This window comes from Amblyomma mixtum, chromosome 1, assembly GCF_055824585.1.
Source record: "Amblyomma mixtum isolate Tamu chromosome 1, ASM5582458v1, whole genome shotgun sequence".
In the NCBI taxonomy this organism is placed as follows: Eukaryota; Metazoa; Arthropoda; class Arachnida; order Ixodida; family Ixodidae; genus Amblyomma; species Amblyomma mixtum.
Window position 1 is genome coordinate 33,537,731 of NC_143012.1, and position 25,020 is coordinate 33,562,750.

Here is a 25,020-nt window from a genome sequence, read left to right on the forward strand (position 1 = left end):
GATTTTCTTCACAGATTTTGAGGAACGTTCCGGGTCGGCGAGAACTGCAGCCTGGGCATTCCACTGAGGACGCGGATTTTAGCGGCTAACCAACCGTCTTCCTTAACTTCCTGTTGAACGAGCCTTCGATACTCTGGTACTAGACTCAACCAATCTTCTAAGGGCGATTTCAGTTTTTCCTGCTCAGTCTTGCGACATCCCACTGAGCTTACCTTTCTGCTATTGAAGGTGCCTTGTTTCAATGATGGTGTCGTTCTTGCCATGGCTTCAGGACCACACCAGATTCTTATAACATCCATAACGTGAGTTGTACAGGCGTCCGGCGAAATGGAAACATAACAGACTAACTCCCTGTTCGCACGCATCATGTATAATGTGGATGAAGTTCAATTTTGATCCTTCTGTAGGCCGATTTTGTGGCTGTTGCAGGCGGTGCATATGACTATTGCACCGGCACTAAGCAGCCAGTCCATAGATTCAACGAAGTAATCTGGAATTGTAATAATTTCACACCGTAAAACACAAAGCTCTGATTATTCTCTTTATTGAATTTCTGAAAACATGACTTCTTGTAGGCCGGTGATAGTGCTTCACAATCAGCTGCACTTAACCTGTGCGCTAAGGATAGATTGGTTGTGAGCTGTGAGACGCTTCTTAATTCTCAAAGAAAGAGGCGAAGTTGGTAAGTCTGATCATGTGCTCTTCAGATGCTCCAGCATGTTCGTAGGCAACAACTGCTGAAAAGACATCGAAGGACCACACGGTTAGGAACGAAGAATGGTACATGTTTGAGGGTCAGTATGTATTAGTTTTTAAAGCTATAAATATATTCATTGAGTCCACATACAGGGAACCACAAGCATTCAAAAAATGAACTCTGTCCTCTTGCCATAAGTAAGGAGAGAGGAAAAACTATGGAAAGCACTTAAGACTACTTACGTGCTGTTAAGACGAAACATTGACTACTTTTTAATCCACCCTAATACAATGCCATCCACTCTTAATTCACCGCAATCCACCAGAATATAGCCCTAATCCACCAGGACGTAGTTCACAAGGCTTTCAGATTAAACACTTCACTTGCAATAAAAGCCAGGACGCTAAAAGCTCACTGTAAAGAAACTTTTTCCTACAAAAATATTGTGTCGAGACGACGGAGTGCCACTTTTTCCACCAACAACAGAACAGTACCTACCTATGGGCTTGGGTGAAACCATACCACTTGCGACGTCAATAACCCAACCCAGTGGGCTCACAACTGGAAAAGAAGTAACACAGTAAGAACTTTGCAGTCTACTAAACAACGCTGCGATTCTTACCAGAGGCAAGGTCGTGCTTAGGGACTCCTAGGAAAGAGCAGGTGTCCTCGATGGAAATAGAGGTATACGCCTTCCCCACCAGCGTCAGTGCCCGCATCCTTATGCGTTCTCCAAGACAACGTGCAGTTGAATGATAAAAAGTCATAAAACAATTCGTGCACACTTTTTCATTACAAAGATACGGAACACACGCTAAATCCAGGCAACATATCTTTTATTATTTATGAGTTTAAATTGATTTATGATTAACTTGATGAGTTTACTCTCAAAATTGATTTCTCAAGCAATAGTCTATCTGATATCAATCACAGTCGAGCCCACATGTGAAAAACCTGAGGGTCACTGAGATCGCGTTCGTCCTATCTGAAGTTCGTGGTAATGAACTTCTCCATAACAGCGAAATATGTTAGTTTAAGCGACAGTGGCATATTTCTTTCACGAAAAAGTACATAACTGACGCCTGCTTCTTCATTAAGGCCTTACAACAACGTCTTCCAAGCTCTCCAAAGTGGCCATGTGCTTCTCTCCGAAATCATTGCTGCCATACGGCTACTTTAGGGACGCAGTATAAGTAAATACGATATGAGCGGTCATAGCACCTGATGGTATACGTCGGCCTCCACATTTCTGACCCCAGCCGCCGCGGTGGCTCAGTGGTTACGGCGCTCGGCTGCTGACCCGAAAGACGCGGGTTCGATCCCGGCCGCGGCGGTTGAATTTCTTTGGAGGAGAAATTCTAGAGGCCCGTGTACTGTGCGATGTCAGTGTACGTTAAAGAGCCCCAGGTGGTCGAAATTTCCGGAGCCCTCCACTACGGTGTCTCTCATAGCCTGAGTCGCTTTGGGACGTTAAACCCCATAAACCCAACCAAACATTTCTGACCCTTGACAAATGTGTAAGGATTCGGCGACGAAGCTAGTCCAATGCACGTGTGGGCATAATATATCGTTTGCACTTCCTGTTGATGTGCGCTGCATCCGCCAGGGTGCAACGCTGAGGTTGGAAAATCGGTTGGACCAAAAGGCATACCATGAGACTGGCAGTCAAAGTTCACTGATGACTGCGGCTGGTTAATCACTGGCCGCGTGGAATTGTTTTACTTTCTCTTGTTTCGCACGCACCACGGTCTCCACTTTAGACCAAACGGCACACGTACAGCCTTTGCCAAAAGTAACCGGGGACAGGTAGTTAGTTCCTTAGTCACGTAGCGAAGCACTTGTAAAGTAAGGTGAGCCCTTTTCCTCACGTTTTCACACATTTTGCTCTTCAGGAGTGCCGTAACGACTCCATTATACCGTTGAGAAGCAAAAACATGTGGCTCAGTTACTTTTGGCCAAGGGGGTACATGCACAGATGGACACCGCAGCCTGTCGGTGCACGCTTGGTCGGAGGTTTCAATACTGACTTTTGATTGCTTTCCTGGGCTCGCCACGTTGCCTTAGAACGGGGCAGGGGAAGTCAAGGAAGATAGAAAACGCTTTTACGTTTCCACGCTGGCCGGAAGCGCGCATCTATCGGCCGCTGGGGAGAATTTACATCACGTCCTCATTCGCTTTAACCGAGTTATGCTGTCACGTTCCTTCGTTACTGTATCTGAGTCGCAGTGTCATTGCTCTAATATATTGTTGACAGCAACGCGAATAAGCGCCACCGGTTAATGATTTTCGAGGAAAGAAAATAGCGCAGTAACTGTGGTATCCCTCGATCGACACCTCAAGCGTGACCTGAGGCAAGAAAGGAAGGTGGCAGTTAAAGAAGAAAGGGAGAAAGAAATGCCGTAGTGTAGGGCTCCAGTATAATTTCGACTACCAGGGGATATTTAGCATGCAATGACATCACAAAGCACATGGACGCTTTTTGCATTTCGCCTACGCTGAAACGCGGCCGTCACAGTCGGATTCGAACCCTTTCATGCTTCAATGTGCAGTTTATTCCTCGTGCCACAGTTACTGTGCCTTTCTCATCGTCATAATCTCCACCATCTTGCCGCGTTAAGCGTGACCTAGCAAAGAGAGGCGTGAGCCTTCGCATGACAATCTCTGTGCCTTCCCTAGCTCTACTTCTCCATCTTCTTTTTGAAAACCCTGGTCATCGGGAAAATACAATATTCTATCGGCTTAACACCAGGTCTCCCTGGGTAAATTTTGAAGCTCGGCGTCGGACAGAAAACTGTGGAAGGGCGCCGATGCCTTTGAGTGTAGATGCTACGTGCAGTTCTACGTAAAAAAAAAATGCCAACCGGCATGCAGGGTTCTCAATATTCCATTGTAGATGGGTATTCTGTCACACAATAGGCAAAGTACATAGAGCACTTCGTGAGAAGGAACTCAGAGAGAAAAACTTTATGCCAAGCTCGTCTATAAGGTGAGCTGCAAGTGCATTACTTTTTCACTTGTTGCTAATAATTTCCACAGCAATACTTCGAGACACTTAGTAAGATATCCTGGAAGGAAAAAAATATGAGGACGCCATTTTTTGGAAGAAGTATCATGCCTGAGATCAGCTGCTGGTGGAAAAGCATCCAGCATAGAGGCATGTTCATTTTACCAAGAACTGTGGATGGACAAAAGGGCAAAAAAAGTGATGGGAAACTGCCACAATAGCACCAGTCAGCACGCAGCAACTGCGATCACAAATAGCTTCTTCCCTATCGCCCCATTCTCTTTAACAATGTGAACCCCAAGAAAAGTTCCAGGAAAGTATTGGACTTGCCTTTCAATTCCTGCATGACAGGCTTCACGTGGTCAGGCCACTCTTGAGCTAGGCCAGCGTGGATTGCCGGGAAATTCTTATTCCACATTCCGTCCCCAACTTTCCAGATGTTTCCCAGCTCTGGGTGTGACTGTCAAAAAAGGAAAAGAGCGAGAGTTCTAACTTCAATATAGTTGGAAATTTAATCCAATCCAATAATAATCCAATCCAATTTAATCCAATAATAGCATCCAATCTTAGCTCTATGGTAATCACTACTGCAAAAGCGCTGTGCTTTTCAATGCCTTAAAGAAGTGCTAATGTAGATTCCATTGACTTGTATTACTGTATTAAGCTGTATAATCGCAGAAATATTCTCGCATACTCTCTTCAGCTCTCCATAGATTTTAAAATACGCACGTAATGAAAGCCTTACAAACTTTTTTTTTTTCGAATAGTGCAGTAGCTTAAAATGCTTATAGTCGAATACAACTCAAGAATGAAGCGGCTTTTCCCCGTCAAAGAACCCCCTTCCAGCCAATGGCGTCGGCCGATTCTCACGAACCTGCTAGTGTGAAAATGCAGGGAGTGGCAGATGAAAGGTGATAGACCCTCCCTGCATGGTCCCGCTACTCCCTGCATTGTCCTACTAGTAGGGTGATGACAATCGGCCGACGACATTGGCTGGAAAAGTGTCCTTTGACACGAAAAAAAGCCACTTCGTTTTGGAGTTGTATCCGACTAGAGCAACCTCGAATAGCACAGGTCCAAACTTCCCATGAACACTTTAATACATGTTTTCCTAGTATGTAAATACGTACTTGCTTGATGTCTTGAGGAATCCTTTTCCACAGTAATTTGGCATTAACCCTGGACCAAAAAAAGAAACATTTTAAGACCTTACCCAACAGATGTAAAAAAAACAGAAACGAAACTGGATACCAACAGGTCATTTTGAAGGAGGTAGATTGCAAGCAGTTGTCCATAGGCTTGCGGACTGGCAATTCCATCAGGAGCCTGGAGTAGAGAGAGATCAACGATATTAAGGGAAGTTAACTTCACCAAATGATAAGAATTTGACGTCCCCTGAATCTAAAAAAAAAATTCAAATTGCGCGGTTTTTAAGTTAGCCCTTATCCGTGGATCAGAACACCCCTTACGGCAGGATTTTTACTGATTACATTGCAGCATTACACCACTTAGGCATTTATGATTAGGTTTATTAGGGTTTAACGTCCCGAAGCAACTAAGGCTATGAGGGACGCCGTAGTGAAGGTCTCCGGCAATTTCGACCACCTGGCCACGGCCAGGCTAACAAGGCTACTTCTCCGCACTGTATTCTAGCACCAGCATCTGTGCTGTGTTGCAGTACCATATTTTGCGATGCACAATTTGCTGCCTTTGCATTTTGAACTCTTAAACTGTTCTTCAAACGACTCACACAATGCTGCAACCTATAAGCGTTCTCTTTCATTTTGTACTATTGCAAGCCGCACTGTCTTTATTTTTGCGGGCTTTCAGAAGACAAAAGGTGAACCGCAGTTTTAATCATACTGCGTCAGTCTCTTTAAGCGTACAATTTATGCGTCATCATTTTCTGAAGGGATCAACTGATCCTATACAAAACGCACTAAAAACGCTCTTTCCTACACATAACAGCCGCCCCAATCAAGCTAGCCTATTTCGTGCTTGCATGGCTTTGAAGGCCAGAACACGAGCACGAAGAACGGCTACAGCAAAGGTCAAATATAAAACTTCGCGCTTTCGCACTGTATTCGTTGGATGTGCGACATCTGCCTGCTTGGTTGCAGCCCCATAGCTTTAACCCCCCCTCCCCCTCACCCCCAAGATGTAAAACGACGTAAGAATGAAATATGACCACATCGGGTTCGAACCCGACCGCGGCGGCCGCGTTTCGATGGGACCGCAACGCAAAAGGCGCCCGTGTGCTGTGTGCACCGTGCGCTTTCCTTAAAATTATCGGAGTGTAAATAAACAACGCCAATGAACACAATAAACGCCGACGGCCTATGGCTTCAGCGCCGCTTTTCTGGCCCAACCTTGTCAATGCCTGCAGCCCACATCTCTCTAATCACCCCGCGTACCCATAAGCACGATTCAGGTGTACACTGACCCAGTGAGCCATTATGCGCATTTCCTTTCCTTAAAATTATCGGCGTGTACAACGTTGTCAACGCCAAGGCCAATGAACACAACGAACGCCGACAGCCTATGGCTTCAGCGCCGCGTTTCCGACACAACGTTGTCAATGCCAACGCATGCAGCGCACACCTGTCACCATGGGCGTCCGGAGGGGGGGGCAAGGGGGGGCGGCTGCACCCCCCTGGAAAATCACTCACTCGAACCGTGAGTGATGGCCGCACGCCAGGGGCGGTGGTGCGCTCAGCCAAAAGGGTAAAAGCAGCCCCGCTTCCACGCTTTGGATCACATCTGCGAAATGCCGCGTCCGGGCACGCGTCTTTACGCCGTTTTCAAACCACGCCACCGCCAGCTCTGCTGAAGGACGACCTGTTGCAGACATGCAGCGGCACCGGCGAGCATGTTTTTCGAGCCGTCTTGAGATGGGTGTCTGTTTCTTTGATCTCTAGAGAGATAGCGACACGGAGGCAGACAGTGCACAGGGCACAGGTGGTGGTGGTGGTAGTGGTTTATTTAAAAAAAAATAAAAATAAAAAGTGAAGCAAAAGAGTGTTGCCGGCCGCGGTAATTGCTATCTAATATCTTAAGCACCCGAGCTGCAGCCGGCGGAAACGAAAGGTAAAGGGAGAGGATAGTGAGGAGAAGTATAGAGGGGAGCGACAGCGAGAAAGGACAGGGGAGAGCTTTGTACACTATTTACAAAATACAAAAGTAATCAAGTTCGCGCCGCTCGCGCGCTAAGAGGGCACAGGTCGCTCGCTAGAATCAGGATACGTTCGTACGCCGGCCACCGATGAATTCTTGAGGGGGGAAGGACAAATCAGCCGTGTCCACCCCCGCTTTGTCGGGCTGCTCAGGGGCAAGCGGGCTACGAGTTGGCGCCGCCGCCGCTCGCTGTCTCCTCCGATCCACGGGAGAGCTCAGTGCGGTAGAAGCGCCGCTTTCAGAACCTTCGGCAAAGGGGATTAGCTGCTTTTGTTCACGGCGACGCAGTCTCCAGAGGCGCCCCCACACCAGCGTTCCTTGCGTCTTCTCCGAAAACCAGCGCCTTTGGTCAACGCAGCCCGATGGCGCCTGCCTGGCTCGCCTGTCACCTCTGGCTGGGCCTCAAATCACAACAGCGCCCATGTACTGTGCGTGTCAGTGCATGGTAAAGAGACCCAGGTGGTCGACATTATCCGAAACTCTGTACTACTCCGTCCATTATAGCCTGAGTCGTTTTGGGGCTCTGAACCCCATAAAAGCACAAAAACAAATTTTCCGGCCGAATTAGTTGCGGGTGTCCCTTCCCCTCGGAAGTCGCGCGGCGTTCCTTACACCCCAAAAGTGCGCATTCGTGGATATTGTGGCAAGTAAGCCCTTGCACGTGTGCGCGCCTCTGTGTTTGTGCTTCGGTGTTTTTAGTGGCGGGTTGTCAACGAAGGTGAGAACAACCAAGACAGCGGACGAGAAAACGACGAGCGGCGAGCAGTTGTGTGCGGTTGCTCGACTGTGCGGATGCGCGAGCAAGATGGAGCGAGGTGTATGAAGCTGCGAGCGTGCATTTATCTTGTAAATAAGTTTTCGTTGTATATATAGTCATCTTTTGTTTTCAACGTACTCGTTCAACCATTTTTCCAATCAATATATATGATGACTGTGCACTGAGAGCGTGTAATGAAGCACAGAAATGAATTTATCACCCGTGTAACTACGCAATTCGCCCAGAAAAATCTGAGGCGCCTACAGTTGCTGTTCAAGGAAGACTGACTGAGTGACTGTAGTTGCGTGTTTGTGAACATATTGCGCTGTGTGCTGGTCATCAATTCGGGTGAGTCGAGAACCCGTATGCAGTAAGACTGAGCACTTCGAGTATTGATAGTATCTTTTTGCATTTTTATTAATTTTAATTGTTTCTTTGTTGATAAACTCCAATGTATCTCTACAATCCGCGCTTTAATTTGCTGCTTGTAATTTTCTTTCATGTGTGTATTTTACTTATTTTTTATTTATATATAAATAAATAAATTTACTCCGCAAATAGTGCCTTTTCGCTACGAATATACCCCCCCCCCCTCCGGCGCCAACAACCAATGGGCCCCCCCCCTGCAAAAAATTCTGCGGACGCCCTTGCCTGTCACTAGCGTAAAAACTCTGCCTCTCCCGTAAACGAGAGTAGAGTAAGCATGAAATGTTTACGGGCCTAATGTCATCTCGGTGGACACCCGAACCGCACCGTACAGGAAGGGAGGAACGCCACCACCCGTTCAGCGCGATGCCTTGCCATTTGAACGCAAGGTTTTTTTGAGGAAAGGAAATGGCGCAGTAATTCTCTGCCATCTCGGTGGACACCCGAACCGCACCGTAAAGGAAGGGAGGAACGCCACCACCCGTTCGGCGCGATGCCTTCCCCTTTGAACGCAGCGCTTCTCCCCCGGATCACGTATGACAACGAAGTGTAACGTGGCATTTATGTGCTTTTTGCACGCCTTATTAGAAATCGGAAATTATAATTCCGTGCATTATCAAACCCACAGCTCCACTGATATCTTGATAAACATTGAGAAGGCACTGGCAGCAGTTATTTTTTGTCTCGTCTGGAGACCAACCGTTGCTTGCATGCCGGTCGCGTAGGAGGGCTTAGAGAGTCTCGTTAAATCTCGTTAAGTCTCGTACGGTGCCCGGATGTTCTCGTTTCAGAGCCCGGATGACTGGAATTCAGTGCCCGGATGAGTGGATTTCAGTGCCCGGATGAGTGGATTTCAGTGCCCGGATGAGTGGATTTCAGTGCCCGGATGAGTGGATTTCAGTGCCCGGATGACGGGAATTCAGTGCCCGGATGACGGGAATTCAGTGCCCGGATGACGGGAATTCAGTGCCCGGATGAGTGGATTTCAGTGCCCGGATGATGGCTCTAGGTCTCGGCGTGACGTCACCACACTGCCGACAACGGGGGCTAAAAGCATTTCATGCTTAATACAAAGAATATAAGAGTAATTTTCCTTAAGAGCTTTAAGGCCTGGGTGAAGAAGTTTGTGCCAATAGCTGCACCGCAGCAGATAGCTATAGTAAGTGGCGAAAGAGGCTTCGCGATGCGACGACACGAGCGCCCCCACTGCCGAAGTCATATGTAGCGCTCATGTTTGCCTCGGAGACAACGAAGCAAGGAACGCTGTCGCACAAAGTAACGTTGCACAGAAGCGTGTCTCTCGTGCCTTGAATATGTTCCCATTTAAGAGACAGGCGGTTGTTGGTGGTGGTTTCCAAATGGATAGCTCATCTGGATGCGTATCACCGGGAAGCCGCACATCCACATCCAACCCCCCCCCCCCCCCCTTCCTTTTTCTATGCGGTGCGTTCCAACCACCCGCGCAGTGGCTCAGTGGTTATGCGTTCAGCTGCCGAGCATGGGAACGCGGGATCAAATATCGGCCTCGACCAACGTTACTAGTAGCGTTGGCCTCGACGTTCTCGTCTCGATGAAGGTGAAATTGCATAAACTCCCGTGCGCTCACATACTCTGAAAATCGCATACAGTTAGTTCACATCATGTATTCTAGACGCGGACGACAGCTTCCTGTCAGCAAGATGAACGGCTGTGGCGGTCGTCGCTGAGAGTAGAATAGTAATGCTGGGGGGAGATACTTGTGTCACTGCACTATAACCGCTCGTACAGCCAGGTTGTGTTGTTGCGACTGAAGGAAGGACGAAAAGTGCACGGGCCTGCCCACTGGCTCCAGCTGAGCCACAACCGCTGCCACGTGCAGATAGAGGAGAGTTTAAAGATTGAGAGGAAAGAGCGAAAGAACAGACGCGCGTCGCAACAACCGCGTCCGCCGAAGCGACGACGCTGGCTGTAGATACCCCTATCTCCCCCCGAGGCTGTAAAAAACACGCGGATATATTCTACTTCGCTCGCTACAGTAACCTTGTCTCCTATCCCGTTGGCATGCAGTCACCGCTAGTTTGCAAAGCTTGTTCAAGCAGTGCGGCCGCCGGGCACACCGGAAAGCCTGAGGGGCCAAACACGGCAGGGCAGCAGCTAGCGCAACGTGCGAGTGCAGCGCCACGAAGACCCTGACGGGCCGCGGTTCCGCGCAACATGGCGGCGGAGCTGAAATATTCGGCCGCCCAATTACTGACGCGCCGCAGCGGTTTCCCGAAGCGCAAGGCGTCTTTGTCCAAGAAGCGTGTCATGTACTCTCACAGCGTTGTGCACTAGTTTCGCGGCCAATAGGAGAGTTTCAAAAGACCACGCTAGTACGAATATACCGAGATTCGCACGCGTCAGTTCGTTTGCAGCCAGCGTAGCCAGAGGTGAAAAATGCTGCGTACTTACCTCCAGCTCTTGCTGCTCCAGGTCTGCAGCCAACTTTGAGTACTCCCGCATCCTGGCATCGCCGCTCCCGTCAGCACCAACAGCCATTTTCGACAACAGTTCCTCAAACACGACAAAACGCAATCTGGCGATGAGCTTGTCTCGAGGCGCTGCTTACCCAATGGCGGTCTACTTCATTAGTTCACCGCGTAGTGGCGCCAGTCTACAAGCCGCGGCATGGGGAGACCCGCTTGCAAAAATACGTTTGCGCAGCGAACGCTCTTTCGTCGTCGTTTATGAGGTCTGTCGACTGCCGCATGTTACACCTCTATGTGTATTTACCTTTGTGCACATGTGAACAGATTTTCCTGGTCCCTGTTTGTCCACGGCGCGGTGGCTTTCACGTTCCGCTGCTGAGCCTGACGGGAGGAGAACACATCCTGGCCACGGAGGGCCTCTTTTGATGAGGCGAAATTCAAAAACGTGCACATTCGCACGATATTAGCGCTGCAAAATAGAGTCACCTCCGGGTGATCTAGTTACAGCTCCTTCTCTCGAGCGGTGGGAGACCGTGCTGGCTAGCTCTGACCCCAGAACGCAAGTGTTGGCGGTGGAGTGGGCTGACAAAGTCGTCGAGGGCTATGTACTCTCGACCACTTAACGCGACCTCTTGCCAAGCTCTTTCCGGCGAATAAAATGTTTTACAATCAAATCAATGAGCGCACATCCCCGTCCACACCCAAGTGGTCAAATTATATCCGGAGTTCATAATTAAGACTTTTCAGGAAAGGAATGGCACAGTAATTGCCTCACATTTCGGTGGACACCCGAACCGCGCCTTAAGGGAGGGCTCCGGTATCGCCCAGCAAACCAAAAACCTCTCAGAGACGTCTAGTTAGACGTCTCTGAGAGGTTTTTGGTTTACTGGGCGTTTGCCCACCTGGAGATCTTCAACGTGCCCTGTCCTCGCACAGCATAAGGGCGCCTTTGCGTTTCGCCTACATCGAAACGCTTACAGTATTATGCCATTTCCGCCCTCCTCTCTCCACTGCCCTACCCAACTTCAGCACCGCTCTCCAACGATGTGTTTGCACCCGTCGTGGTGGCGCAGTTGCTAACGGGTTCGGCTGCTCAGGTCGATGACTCCAGGTCGAATCCCGGACAAACCCATCCACCTTCTATGAAAGTGCAATGAAAATTTCATATGTTCTTAAAAGTGCTGCGCTATGTCAATCTATGTTGTTGTTGTTGTGATTAAGAACCTCAAATAGTTTCTTCGTTTTTTCCTTCTTTGAGCCCCTCTGCGATTTGTTCTCTCTCGACGTGGTCCAGGTGTCCACAGAGGGTGAGACAGTTATTACGCGTTTCCTTTCCTCATAACAAATTATTTTTATTGCATTTCCTGTCAGCAAGTCATGAATGCCCAAATATCGCGCGGAGATAATCAAGCATAGCGTGGTGGTTGAATCGTGGCGCGTCGACTCCTCCTCGTCGCCACCAACATACTTCGCCAACGTCGTTTGATAACGCGTCTACCTGCAACCGTTGCCTCGAATCCAAAGCGTTGAAATCGACCTCGCAGATGAAATGACTTTCGCTATGTTGTCGTTCGCACGTTTATGTATGCACGCAATGAAAAGACGGTGTCGCACGGCAACCAAGTCGCGACATCGCCTGTCGTAGGATGCGCGAGGCGTTGCGAGCTTATGTTTACGGGTCACTGTGCGGTAGCCATGTTCGCTTCTAGTTTTATTAGTACGAACGAAACGTGCTTCTCGCTTAAATCGTTGCAGGACTTAGCACCGGTGAAGCTGCTGCCACTAAGATGCGGCGCTGGGTGCGCCGGTCGCGCATCTCTCGCCTCAGTTCCGCGCGTCATAGATTTAGCTTCTTGCGGTTGCTGCAAAAGACACGTCCAGACAGGGAGGCTAGCGGGATTGTTGCGAAAGCAACACTACGTGATTTGCCGAGCCATTTCGCGGGACTTAGAATCCCACACGGTTTACCTGGGAAGTATGGGAACGCCGCAGGGATCGGTGCTCTCCCCCTTCCTTTTTAACGTGGCAATGAGGGGCCTTCCCGCCGCACTCAGGAATACAGATGGCATAAAATTTAGCTTGTACGCAGGTGACATCAACATATGGTTGAACAGTGGTAGTGACGGTAGCATAGAAGAGCGGCTGCAGGCAGCGGCAGACACTGCAGTGTCCTACGCGGCTGAAAGGGGCCTTGTGTGTTTGCCGCATAAATCGGAACTTTTTGTTTACAATCCGAAAGCGCTCCGGTGCAAGCGCGACTGGAATTTTGAAATTAAGGTACAGGGCAAAGCTGTACCGAAAGTTAATCACATCAGGATCCTCGGACTTTTTATCCAAGAGGGCGGTTATAATGAAGGAACTATCAAGAAGCTCCGCAACTGCGCTGCGCAAGTAACAGGGATCTTCAGGAGGGTCGCGCTGAAGGGCAGGGGCCTCAAAGAAAGTAGCCTCTTGAAACTGACGCAGGCTTATACTATTAGCCGAATATGCTATGCCACGCCATTCCTCGCTATAAGGGTAAACGAGAGAGAGAAGATCGACGCAATTATTCGGCGTTGCGTCAAGAGGGCGCTGGGCCTACCTATCTCCACCTCTACAGACCGCCTGTTGGAAATGGGGGTGCATAATACTTGGATTGAACTCGCCGAGGCGGTGCGAATCGCCCAGCTCGAAAGACTTAGTACAACGAATACGGGCCGGACCATCTTAGAGTGGGTCGGCCGAAAAGTAGATAGGGGCATATGCGACAAGGTCGCCCTACCGCCACAATGTCGCGAGAATATCATCGTTCCCCCCCTCCCCCGCAACATGCACCCAGAACATCACAGGGAAAGACGGGAGAAGAGGGCGGAGGCGTTGGTTATAAGGGCCGGGAATTTCAGGGAATATGAGGTTGCCTACGTGGACGCAGCGAGTGGCAGGTCGGGGGCGGCGGTCGCCTCAGTGGTCGACGGCCGAGGTGCCCCAGCCGCCGGCGCCTCCATTAGGAGTAGAAACATAGATACGGCCGAGGAGGTCGCAATAGCGCTTGCCTGCGCCGGAACCAAGGCTAGTTTGATTCTTAGTCGGACAGCAAAACAGCAATCTGCAACATCGGAAAGAGCAGGGTCTCGCCAGAAACGGCTCGAATTCTGTCCGCAGCCAAAATTGATCGCAAGATCACCTTAATTTGGGTCCCAGCACACACATCCGTCCCCGGTAACGAGGCGGCCCACATGTTAGCCCGAGATCTCTACTTCCGGGTAACTGTAGAGCCACCCGACCCCCCAGGGGATGAACGAACGTTCGCAAACGTACGCGGAAAGCGCAGGCGTCTAATGCCACCACCAGATCCAAACTTAGCCAATACAGAGGCCATCGCCTGGCGAAGATTACAGGCCGGAAATTTCGTTAACCCCGTCTGGTTATTTCAAACCACGTTAGACGATAAAAAAGATGACAAATGTAAGACCTGCGGAGCGAGGGGGACCCTCGACCATATAATTTGGCAATGCCCCGGATCCCCGGGTGCTGCGGACAATATTAAGAGTAGAGCAGCCTGGGAGGCCCTTCTGCGAAGCGAGGTCCCCGCCGACCAGAAACGAGCTGTCCGCCTGGCGGCTGAAGCCGCGAAGAGCCAATGTATCTTCGCCAGTCTTTAGTCGCGGAGGTCCCGTCCCCCGTCCCCTAGGCCTGCGTGCCAGGGACGGGGAGTAGGGGGCCTCCTACATCGGTGGAAATAAAAGTTATCAAATTAAATTTCGCGCAGCTGAGGCAATGCCATACTGCGCATGCGCTAGGAGCAGCTGGCGCACCGCTGCCATCGCTGCGCGGGTGACTCGGTGGTGCCGCCTCCACGCTCGCCAGTTGCGCATGCGCAGTAGCGGAGCATAGCTAGCGTGCCGAGGCCGCCGCCGCTGCCGCGCGCTCTCCGTCGCCTCTCTCTGTCTCTCCTCGTTGCTTTCGCAGTCCTCCAGTTTAACCATAGCTAAACCACTGCCAATTTTTTGCATTCCCTGAATGACGCGCATGCAAGTCGTCTCTTGCCGTGAACACGAGAAGGCACTTTGCCACCGGCCGGGACCGATCGCGTCACAAAGGTCTAAGGAAGGGGGCGCCTTAATTTACAGCATTAGAGTGCCTTCCTTTAGCGCATGGATCCGGGCACAGTCGCACCCGTGCCGCAATATCCCCGGTGCATTTGAGCGTGGAGGTTTGTTGGTGGCGAAGCAACTGTTTTTATTCAGCAATATTTCTGCGAAGAAATCAGTGGTGTATTTATTCTTTTTTAATCTAAATTGACCCGTGTGTTTAAGTCGGAGTGCTTCTAGTAACTGCGCTTCTGGAAAGACTGCCTTCTTCCAATGTTTGTAGCCAATATTGGAAAAACCTGGAGATTGAGTTCATTACCGCAGGAAGCTTTTTCGATAAAGTGTTTAAGTATGTCGCTGTGCACAGAATTTATTTAGCTGCAGGTATACATTAAGTTTCATGCTTCGAGCTTCGAACAAATAACTAGGCACTTAACTGTATAAATCTCAACGGCGGATATCTATCTGCTAAGCAAAAGCAACCAAATTTAAAACCGAGGATAGCTGAGAACTTTCGCCATGGTTTCATTGAGATGAGGTCAGGTCAGGGCGCTCATAATTTTCGTGCAGTGTAGAATTAGATACGCGGTAACTGTGAAACCACGCCTTCCTCAGCCAGCCCAATACAATTTTAGGCGCTCATTCATGACCTACGTTATTCTAACGTCAAGAGCCAGAGATCGACTGTGCATTCCTTCAGCGAGGTTAGATTTTTAAACCTCAAGTAGCACAGACCGCTCAGTGGTGTTTAGCTATAAGCCTATAACATATATCACCCCTGCAGCTCAATAGCGCTTGGCAACACTCGAATAAATACGAGTCGGCTCATGGTTCATATGCACTTCTCAAGAGTATTTGTTCGAATAAGGGCTGCGGTTATTGCCTTAAACAAAGCCTATCAATGCTGCGTCAGACCTTTCACTCTGGGAAATGTATGCTTTACTATTTAGACTTGCACTTCACCGGGGAAATCAAATCTTTTCACTGTTATTGTTGACAATTTTCTCGCCTCCAAGAACGCAGCACTGCCATGAGACGGTGGAACGTGTTCTCTGCAATTCCTTCTCCTCTTGCTTTTGTTGTCTTTGGGCGAGCATCCTTTGTACAAGTGGAAACTTTGCTTCAGTTTACCCTTAACGTCAGGCAGCTTGAACGGACGTCGGCGGATGTGTACCACGACTGACACATTGAAGGGAGCAGCTAGATACGACCACGCTGCTTATGTCGGGGTTTCGAGAAGCCCGTCATGGACCGCTCGTGTAAAATATGGGTATTGCTAGGTGTAACCGCCGGCAGCAATTTTGCTCAGGGTCGCGGACACCGTTTTCTTACTGGTCTTATACAAACGACACTCGCGCAGGCACGTTTAATTTTACCGGACTTCCTTGCATCGTGACAAGCTCTTGGCAGCCATTCCCCGGAGAATAGCGCGCGAACGATAAACCGAAACTGCCCCCCCCCCCCCCCCCCCCTTCCCGTCTTGCAATGTTTTTGCTTCGTCGCGAAACCACCGGCTTTTTACTGTCGACGCTATTCAGCATTTTTTTATTCATTTTTTTTCGCGTCTCTATCGAGCTTTAGCAAGAGAACTTAAAATATTTCACGCCCTACGCTATTTGTGATCTGCCTTAGTGACCCGAAGAAACTGCGACGTCGAGGAGATATGACGCTTGCGAACAAGTCGTAAGGGTCCACGGCTATCTGCGTACATGAATATAGGTTTCGCAAGGTACTACGTACGCTTCAAAGGGCTTGTTTGTTCAATGTGGCGTTGGTGATGGCAAACTGTTTTGAGAGGCAGTGGCCCATGACTAAGTTTGTGGAAATGCCTGGTGATCGCACTATGCTTTATTCGTTTTTACAGGTGTATCTGTGGGGCACCTGCATTCTATGAAAGATATTTGCTGTGTAAAGCTTCAAACGCTAGAAAGATAGTAACAGAAGACAAAGAAATTGCGGCGAGGTTAACGCGCAGAGGCCTCCCATTGGATACCCGGAACTGTGTAGAGGGAAGAATTAAAATGGAAGGAGAGAACGTAAGAACTGAGCAATGCTTTCACTATTTTCGTAAGTTCATGACGCGGTGTGCTTGTCAGGGATCTTCAAGGTCTATTTTTGAAGTTCTAAATGCAATGATTCTAACGACGTGACAATGCAAATTGCTGGAATTAAAACAAATTCTAGCTGTAAACAATGGTGTGTAAGATTTGGCTAAGCCTAGCGCAAGAGCAAGCCACTCTTCTTTTCGTGCAAACTCCACTTTAAGCCGAATATGCATTCAGCTGAAAGTGCGCAAAATCGCAAGTATACTAGGAAAGCCAAATTTATTGAGTGCGTAAAATAACTCTGCCTACATGCACAGAAAAGATTCATCTTTACTTTTCGAAGCAACAGTGGTCTATAACGTGAAAGAGCTGCTTTAGAAGAACGGCAAAAACGCCGCAGTGCGCTTGCTCTTCTTTGCTTTTTGTTATAGCGCAACAGTGATTAGGGTCCCGAGCTGCAGATAATCCGGGGTCGTCGCCGGTGTTGGCACCGAAAAATCCCCCTGGAGAAGCAGCCTAAGTGGTCCATCTTGGTCACGTGACTTTGTCGCGTCAAACTCACAACCTGCCCGCCGGACTGTGACCAAACTGACCACCATGGCAGGTGCCACTTTAATTAGTGATTCGTCGCGAGAGGTTGCTAAGGAAGAGGAACAATGGGTTGCACAGGCCTTACCGATGGTAGCATCCGCCATCGCAGGGAAGTGGCGCAACGTTTAACCGCTGCACCACTGCGTCAGGAGTAATATGAGGAGTCCCAGCGATCAATGAATGTAATGTAGACAAGGACTAACTCCGCCTATATGGGCAGTCACCCTATATCACTATTCGAACAAATTCTATTCGTGAACACGGGATCGGAACTCGGTAACCGAACTGAAAACCGAAGTGTTAGCGCACATAATTCTAATTTGTCCTAACTACGGAAATCGGCCTTCATTTTGTTTCCTTCTCAGAGCCCTAAACGAGGAAGTGGCCTTTAAGCGTGGAATCCGTGCAAATACAGATCCGTAGGTCGCTTGAATTACCGCACTGGCATGCTGCACGCCCACCTTATCAGTGCCTAAGTTAATTGCAAACGATTGTTGTGAGAGGGTTTATGGGCAGCTGAGCAGTGTCCCTGCCCTTAATATGTTCCCTTTTATTCTGCTCGTGCCCTTAATTAATGCGGGCCACCAAGTTGACCTCTTGCGCCTCCTAGATTAGCGAGCCTCGTACCGCATCCTCCAGCAGTGCGGTTAAAGAGGAGGAGGAGGAGGAGGAGGATGTAGAAGAGGAAAGGCAGGGAGATTAACCGAAAGAATAATCGGTTTCCTACCCTACACGGGGGGAAAGGGGTGAGGGGATAAAAAAAAGAAAGAGAAAGGAGAGTAACATAAATTTGAAGACACTCTAAAACGTCACTGTTCGTTAAAGTCACAGCCTATCGTGCAGGCCAGAAGTTCTCAAGAAGCGGAGCAGTGCCTTGGATGATGATGATGATGAAAAGCCTTTATTTAATAAAAGAGGTGAGGCTTTCTTAAAGAGCCCCGCAATGGGTGGAGTCCCTATTCCGGGACCCCATTGGTCGAAGCCGCCAGCTTAGCCCTCTTGACCAAAGCCTTTTGGGCCTGAAGGTCCGAGCAGCCAAGCAGGGCCGCCTCCCATTCCTCTCTGGTAGGGTTGGGGTGGGGGGAGAGAGCTGAGTTGCGCTGGCAAGCCCAAACCATGTGCTAGGTGTCAGCCACCTCGCCACAGTGTTTGCACCTGCCAGTGAACGCGGGATCGAAATGTTTTAATACTGCCGGGCACAGCATTGTATTAGTGAATAGTCTAAGTAGAACGCGTTCGTTTGCTTTCCCCAGTCCCTTTGCAGGGGCTGGGTACACGCGGTGCCTATCCTTATAATAAGATGTTATGTCTTTGAGGCCTTCACCGCCGACGACCGCCGCGGCCAGGGGCCGAGAATCTTCATTTCCGTGAGTGGGCGTGGAGAGACGGCCTTTCGGTGGTGTAGGCAGGGCAGTCACAAAGAATGTGGGTTATAGTCTCGTCAAGCCCGCAGATGGCACATGCAGGGCTATCAGCCATACCGATTAAGAATGAGTGATGGTTGGTGAAAGCTACACCAAGCCAGAGGCGACACAGCAAAGTTTCTTCTCGTCGTGGTAGGCCTGATGGTAGCCGGAGCTAAGAGACTGGATAGTAAAGATGAGCAATGGTGGCTAACATGACTGGTTTTAGTGTGCTTGCACTAGGGCCCGGTACTTACCGGTACTCACTTATGGAGCAAAAACGTAGAGTCTAATAGGGTTGAGCTTAAGTTAAAGGCTACGCAGCGAGCTATGGAAGAAAAAATGATAGGCGTAACGTTAAGAGACCGGAAGCGGACAGAGTGGGTGAGGGAACAAACGCAGGTTAATGGCATCCTAGTAGAAATCAAGAGGAAGAGATGCGCTTGGGCAGGGCATGCAATGCGAAGGGAAGATAACCGGTGGTCCTTAAGGGTAACGGAGTGGACTCCAAGGGAAGGCAAGCGCAGCAGGGGGCGGCAGAAAGTAAGCTGGGCGGATGAGATTAAGAAGTTTTGCGGGGATACGGTGGCCGCAGCTAGCAAAGAAAGGGTTAATTCGAGAGACACGGGAGAGGCCTTTTCCCTGCAGTAGGCGTAGTCAGGCTGATGATGATGATGATGAAGAACAGCAAGAGAAGGACCATCGATTGCCCGACAGGTAGGGGTATGTTCAAAGGCAGCATTCGATTTTCTGTTTTGCCTTCACGAAGCACATCTCTACGCTTCGAGAAAAGCAATTGGAGAAGAGCCTATTGCGCACGTTAAAGTGCCCCAGGCGGTCTGAATTATTCAGTAGCTTCTCCACACAGTGTTCCTCGTAGCGCACGTGCCGATTCGGGAAGTTAAATGCAGCATACTACTTCTATTTCTTTTGCGCTGTTCGTTAACCGTGTCAGAACAGCATTTCTTGGCTAGCTTTCTTTCACAGGGCCACCAGATCTCATAAAGGCAATTAAAAGGCCCACAAATGAAATTGAGGTTCGAAATTCTTCATGGTTTCTATGGCGTAACAGTATACTCTCGGAAAAAAAAAAAAACTAAGGCAGCGCATTGGTATCGAGCGTTAGCGATTTCGAAGGAATATTGCGTCATGCTATATGAGGTGCAAATTGTTCGTTATACTTGGATATCAACTTTTTTATGCCAACGTATAGAGCATAGGAATACGAATCGTTTTACACCGCTCCAAATGTTCTACGTCGATTAGTTAGCCGTAATGGACGTTTCAAGTTTCAAGAAGTCACGGCTTGGGGAAACAAAGGTCGTCGGTGCGAATTCCTATGATAGCTACGCTTCGATTCGACCAATAATCGTATGCTCCGTTACGTTCGCAATCGTTCGATACCATTCCGAACATTCTACGCCAATTAGGTGATCCACACTCTGTGTACCAATGGTACCTCCCACTGATCCCACTGGAATGACCCTGTGTTTCAAACTAACGTGACCTTGTGTAATGCGACTATTCGAGCTAAAGCTCTGAATGTGCACAGTGCGCGTTAAGTGTATGGCAAGGTAATAGTCAGCTGCTGCGCTGTATCGCTTCAATTTAATGTATCGAAGTCAATTAAAACAATGAAGCAGTGATTGTTACAACTTTTGTATGCCTCATATGACCTCAACTCACTTTGTTCGCCGTGGTGGAACTGGGAATTATGGTTGGGGGGGGGGGGTCTAACATCTTAAAGTGACCGAGGCTATGAGGGAGGCCGTAGTGAAGGGCTCCGGAAATTTCGACCACTTCGTATCCTTTAACGTGCTCTCACATCGGACAGTACTCGGGCCTCTAGAATTTCGCCTCCATCGAAATTCGACCGGCGCGACCGGGATCAAGGCCTCGTCTTTCAGGTCAGCAGCTGAGCACTATAACCACTGAGCTACCGAGGCGGCGGAACTGGGAATCGTTTCCATAATTAGGCTAGCTAAGATTTCCAACACGGCGCTCCTTCTAAAAAAAATGGTACTTTTGTTCATTCCTAGTTATGAAAACAAATATGCAGACATGCTTACTAAATAGGAATTTCACGTCGTGCAGCGAGCTCGAAATAGAGCGTGAGGTAGGGGCGCGTGCTGAGGGACGGTGGTGGCAAGCCAGTTCACAGCAGCGGGTTGTTGTTGTTGTTGTTGAAAACTTTTATTGTCCAACAGATAAGGGACCATACAAATCCGACTAAGTCCTTGTAAAGGCTGGTTCGCATGCATGCGAGCGACTGAAAATTGAGCAGTGCATCGTGGCGAAAAATTTGCAACTTGTTGGAACATCGCCGCTCTGACTGCTGGAGCCGCCGCGATGGCTCTAAACAGCTTTTGCGCCGCAGCAACAAAACATTTTCACTTGTGTGTGAAACAGGCTTTGCTAGAACGCGCGGCGGTGTTGTGCGGGCCTCCGTCAGTTGTAGAGCGAAGACAACAAAACGCTTGTACTGTCTTCCCAATTTGAGAGAGAGAAAAAAGAACTCTCCGTGCAAATGAAATTTTCCTAGGTTATACAAAAAATCCCTTTTCCCCTAAACAACGTCCAAATTCTCTAGACCTAGGGGGAAATCCCTAGGGTTGGTAGCACTGCTTGTCAGTCACGGGAGATTAGGTTGCGCGAAATGCTACTGAGGCCAGTCGGAGTAACTCCACGCATATTTCAGGATGTCTGTTTCCCGCCTCTCTTCCTTCTCTCTCTCCCATCCATTGGTGCACTGACAAACATTAACGCAGGCGACCCTCTCTTCTCACCGTCCCTCTGTCTCCGTCGTCATGCTCCGCCTTTAACGTGGGCTACGCAGATTACGCCGCGATTTGATGGAAGAGGTCATATATACAGCTCTCGCTGTAAAATTTGTTCTCCGAATGTCAATGACATGGCGCTATTGATGGGGTGGTTTCTCTCTCACCGCCACTCCCGGTCCTGACCCGGCACGAGAGCTAGCGAATGAGAGAGCGTGTTAAAGAGTATAGTGGTTAAGGTCTTGATTTTCCGACACCGGCTTATTTGTCTGGCCCTGAAAGCGAGGAGACATGCACTGGGAAAACGCCTGCGTAGAATCTGGCAACCTTGCTCAGGGTTTTTCGAGTTCTGTTTCTGCTGCGTAGCAGGCCCTAGCACAAATGAGCAACTCACACCCACATCAGGACTCCGGGCAACACACAGAAGTATCAGGCTTTAAAGGCACCGGCGACGCGCATATAGGTAAGAACGGAAACGAGATTTCCCGATAAGTCGCGTAATTGGTTTTAGCCCGCTCTTCGCGAGGCGAGGGAAACAGCTTTCATGCGTGTCAAAAAGGCATCACCGGAACCCGGATTGCATGCATCACAAACATGATCACAGCTCGGTTAGCTTGGAGAGCCAGCTTGTAACTTGGAGCCAGGTAATCAAAAACATCGACGTGCGCTGCAAGTTCGGCGCCGTGGGCGAGATTCGCTTCCATGTTATTAGGGACGACGTCGCTTGTCAGTTAGTCTACGGAAAAGGAAAACAACAAAAAACAAAGCTGCCTCCCCGGATCGTTGTGGATGAGATTAGCTCTAACTTTGTCGACCGTAACTATACTCGGCGGGCGCTTCTCTAGGCTATCTAGGGAACTCTGCAACGCCCGTAACTGCGTCATTGCGCCAAATCGTTCGACCTAACGACGATGTGCTTTGCCCAACTTGGCCAATTCGCGCTTTGCTCTCATCGAGTTGGCTTCACTACATCGCTGGTGTAGTTGGCGCCATCTATGGGAGCATCTTGTAACAAGACCTGCCTACAAATTTGTTGTAATCAAGAAAGGTATTTTCGAAATATATCTTCTAGAAAAATATCTAGCAAATCCCTCTGCTTGCAGTTATGATGAGGTTGCCCTTTTCTATGCATGGTTGCTCTACCAGAGAAGAATAACGGCACACAAATATTTATGGCGGCAAATATTAATGAGAACGCGAGGTCCTTTTAGCTACATGATTATTTATGTTCCTGGTCGTTAGCGGTGGGTAGAATAAAAAAAACTGGGATAAAGGCTTGATTGATGCGACAGTGCGACTGCTGTTGTGGCACAAATTAATTATTCGCCAGTTTTCCTGCGTTTACTCCCCCATATCATTATACACGTGACATTTGCTGCCCTGACCTTAGGCTTTTTTGTGCTTTTCGCTGATTTGATCCACAGGCTAATACTGTTTTCATATCTGAAGCGATACAGCCTTCATTGTATCCTTCTGACCAAAACGTAGCAACAGATACAGAAAGAGCTAGTACCAGCGTAGCAATAAGGTTAGTTCTGCGAGGCTGGGCCTAGTGACTTCCTAAATCCTCCAAACTGCTCAGCCGAAATTAGTAAGGAAAGCAGCCCGCCGCGTCGAAGCGCTCGTTTCAAGGAACTGCGCCCACACTAATTTCCTATGCATGCACTCGGAACGTGTCCAAATGCGCCTGCTTTCTCCGCTATCTTGCCTCGATGCGCCTTCTACCGGGAATTTCTACGAACAGACCATATCGCACACCATCTCCGTGCTTAGACTGCTCCCAAGGGCGCAGTGTGGAACAAAGCTACGGGGCCATTCAGTGCGTATGGAATCGAGGTGTAAAGCTGGGACGTAGAGATGGCCGACCCGCATTATAGAAAGCACGACGAGGGCGCACACGAGATTACGTACCGCGAAAATAGCCTTTAAATTATTATGACACTAATTTGAAATTATTCAGAAAATGACTTTCAGAATTATGTCGAATGACTGTACTTGTAAACATTAGTGGCTCATTCTGTTTCGAAATTGAGAGGACATAGTAGTAGCGCTGAAGAAACAAGGACGACAGGGTAGAGATAGACAACACTAGCGCCTGTGTTGTCTTTCTCTACCCTGTCGTCCTTGTTTTTTTAGGGCTACTACTATGTCCTCTCAATCCAAACACCAACTAGCCCAGCTTACTGCCTCAAGTTTCGAAATTACCGTTCTTGCATGAGTCTCTGCGTTAGTAGAACATAACATCAGCAGCGTATTTCGTCACTTCAGTCGCTGTATCAAGAGGTACCTCACACTGGACGGAATAACCCAAGAAAAAATTGCAGGTGAAGGAACAAATTCATTGAGTAGAATTGTCGGGTTTAGATATGATCTTTTCCATAACCGCCGTCATTAATTCTTTACTGCCGTCCGAGATCGTAGCAGCGCTGGCTGCTCGCGCTTGTGTGACAGGTCAAGGCGGTGATCACACGCTGTCTAATGTACCATCCACTTGGGCCGTGCAAATGACTCCGAACATTATTCTAGTATTTCATATCTCATTGCTTAAAAGTAGCACTTAGCTTGCGCGAGGTTACAGGCACTTGGCACTGCACATGCTTTCAATTGTTTACTCTTCACGTATTTTTGACTCAATACACTAATTAATTGCCAGGATGTCAGCTGCCAGACGTGAAATCTCTCGAGTAGTACGCGCACAGACTTCTGAAGAAGAGCAACTACGACCCCTAAGTAGCCCATATCACGTATAGCGCGTAACGAATAGCGCCAGGACCTTAGGGCCCGAGCGCTTGACATTGATTCCCGGGAATCAATGTCAAGTGTGCAGCAGATATAGTTAAATAAAACAAAAGAATGATGCTTTCGACCGCGATACGAAATTATTCTTTAATCAGGATATCGATGTCTGAAAACTCAAGCTGTCTCTGTAATTGCAGCTCTTGACAACATAAGCAAATGCTGTTCCCAACTTGATTCCAACACAAATCGATTGCTCGGAGATCCGGGTTCACATTTTTCAGGAGCGCAGTGCCATACGAGTAAGTGCACTAACGGGATTTTAATGCCGATATTCAATAGGGAGAACAGGCTGCACACAACAATACAGATAACAAAATTAAAAGTAACCTGAAATAAACTTGAAAAGCCTACAGAAGAAGAAATATTTTAAGCATGTCAAGAAAAACGCTGGCTCTTGCCTAAACTGTTAAGCGGAGGTTTCGCTACAGCGCAAATGGATGTTAAGAAAAAGTAGGAGGCAACTTAGAGAGACATTAAAATCGAGGGAGAGCTAAATGAATTGAAGGAAGCAAGCAAACGCACGGGCTTTTTTCTTCTATTACGTTAATCGCGCTCCCAGAAGCGTAGCTTACTTTCTTTCTTGCTTCACGAATTGTTTGTGACTAGGCCTCCTCTTTTGTTATGCTGTTTTGCTTCAGTGAGCGCGGAAGACCAGACAAAGAAATGAATCGATGGGAAAGTTTGGCGGCCTTAATGCCAGGTTCTAGAATCTAAGTCCGATAAGCTCGGCGCACTCTAACGCTGACAACCCTTTCATCTGTACAGAATATTGTTTCAGTAAGCAGACATTCTCACTTAGGGGGGGGGGGGGGGGGGGGGGGGATGTCAGA

General features: G+C 48.8%; 1 protein-coding gene across 2 annotated transcripts; it reads right to left on the reverse strand.

Annotated features, from left to right (window-relative positions):
- Nucleotides 1–527: 527 nt before the first annotated feature.
- On the reverse strand, nt 528–10,663 carry LOC149365973 (COP9 signalosome complex subunit 8-like). Of its 2 annotated transcripts, none has more exons than XM_089549435.1 (7): nt 10,489–10,663; nt 4,957–5,027; nt 4,832–4,880; nt 4,032–4,161; nt 1,320–1,427; nt 1,196–1,258; nt 528–737 (listed from the first exon to the last, which is right to left on the reverse strand). In XM_089549435.1, the coding sequence occupies exons 1-7, from the start codon at nt 10,573–10,575 to the stop codon at nt 655–657; spliced, it is 591 nt and encodes a 196-aa protein (XP_089405561.1). In that variant the 5' UTR covers nt 10,576–10,663; the 3' UTR covers nt 528–654. The 2 variants fall into 2 exon arrangements, with proteins under 2 accessions (XP_089405561.1, XP_089405645.1); XM_089549519.1 differs by having other exon boundaries at nt 528–734; nt 10,489–10,662.
- Nucleotides 10,664–25,020: the final 14,357 nt, after the last annotated feature.

What these genes read in the sequence shown, in the direction of transcription:
- LOC149365973 (XM_089549435.1), bottom strand. Translation starts at nt 10,575, where the DNA reads ATGGCTGTTGGTGCTGACGGGAGCGGCGATGCCAGGATGCGGGAGTAC. An exon ending in TACCTCCTTCAAAATGACCT is followed by an intron (nt 4,881 to 4,956) that starts GTTGGTATCCAG and finishes TTTTTGGTCCAG; the next exon opens with GGTTAATGCCAAATTACTGT. An exon ending in TGTCATGCAGGAATTGAAAG is followed by an intron (nt 1,428 to 4,031) that starts GCAAGTCCAATA and finishes GTTGTCTTGGAG; the next exon opens with AACGCATAAGGATGCGGGCA.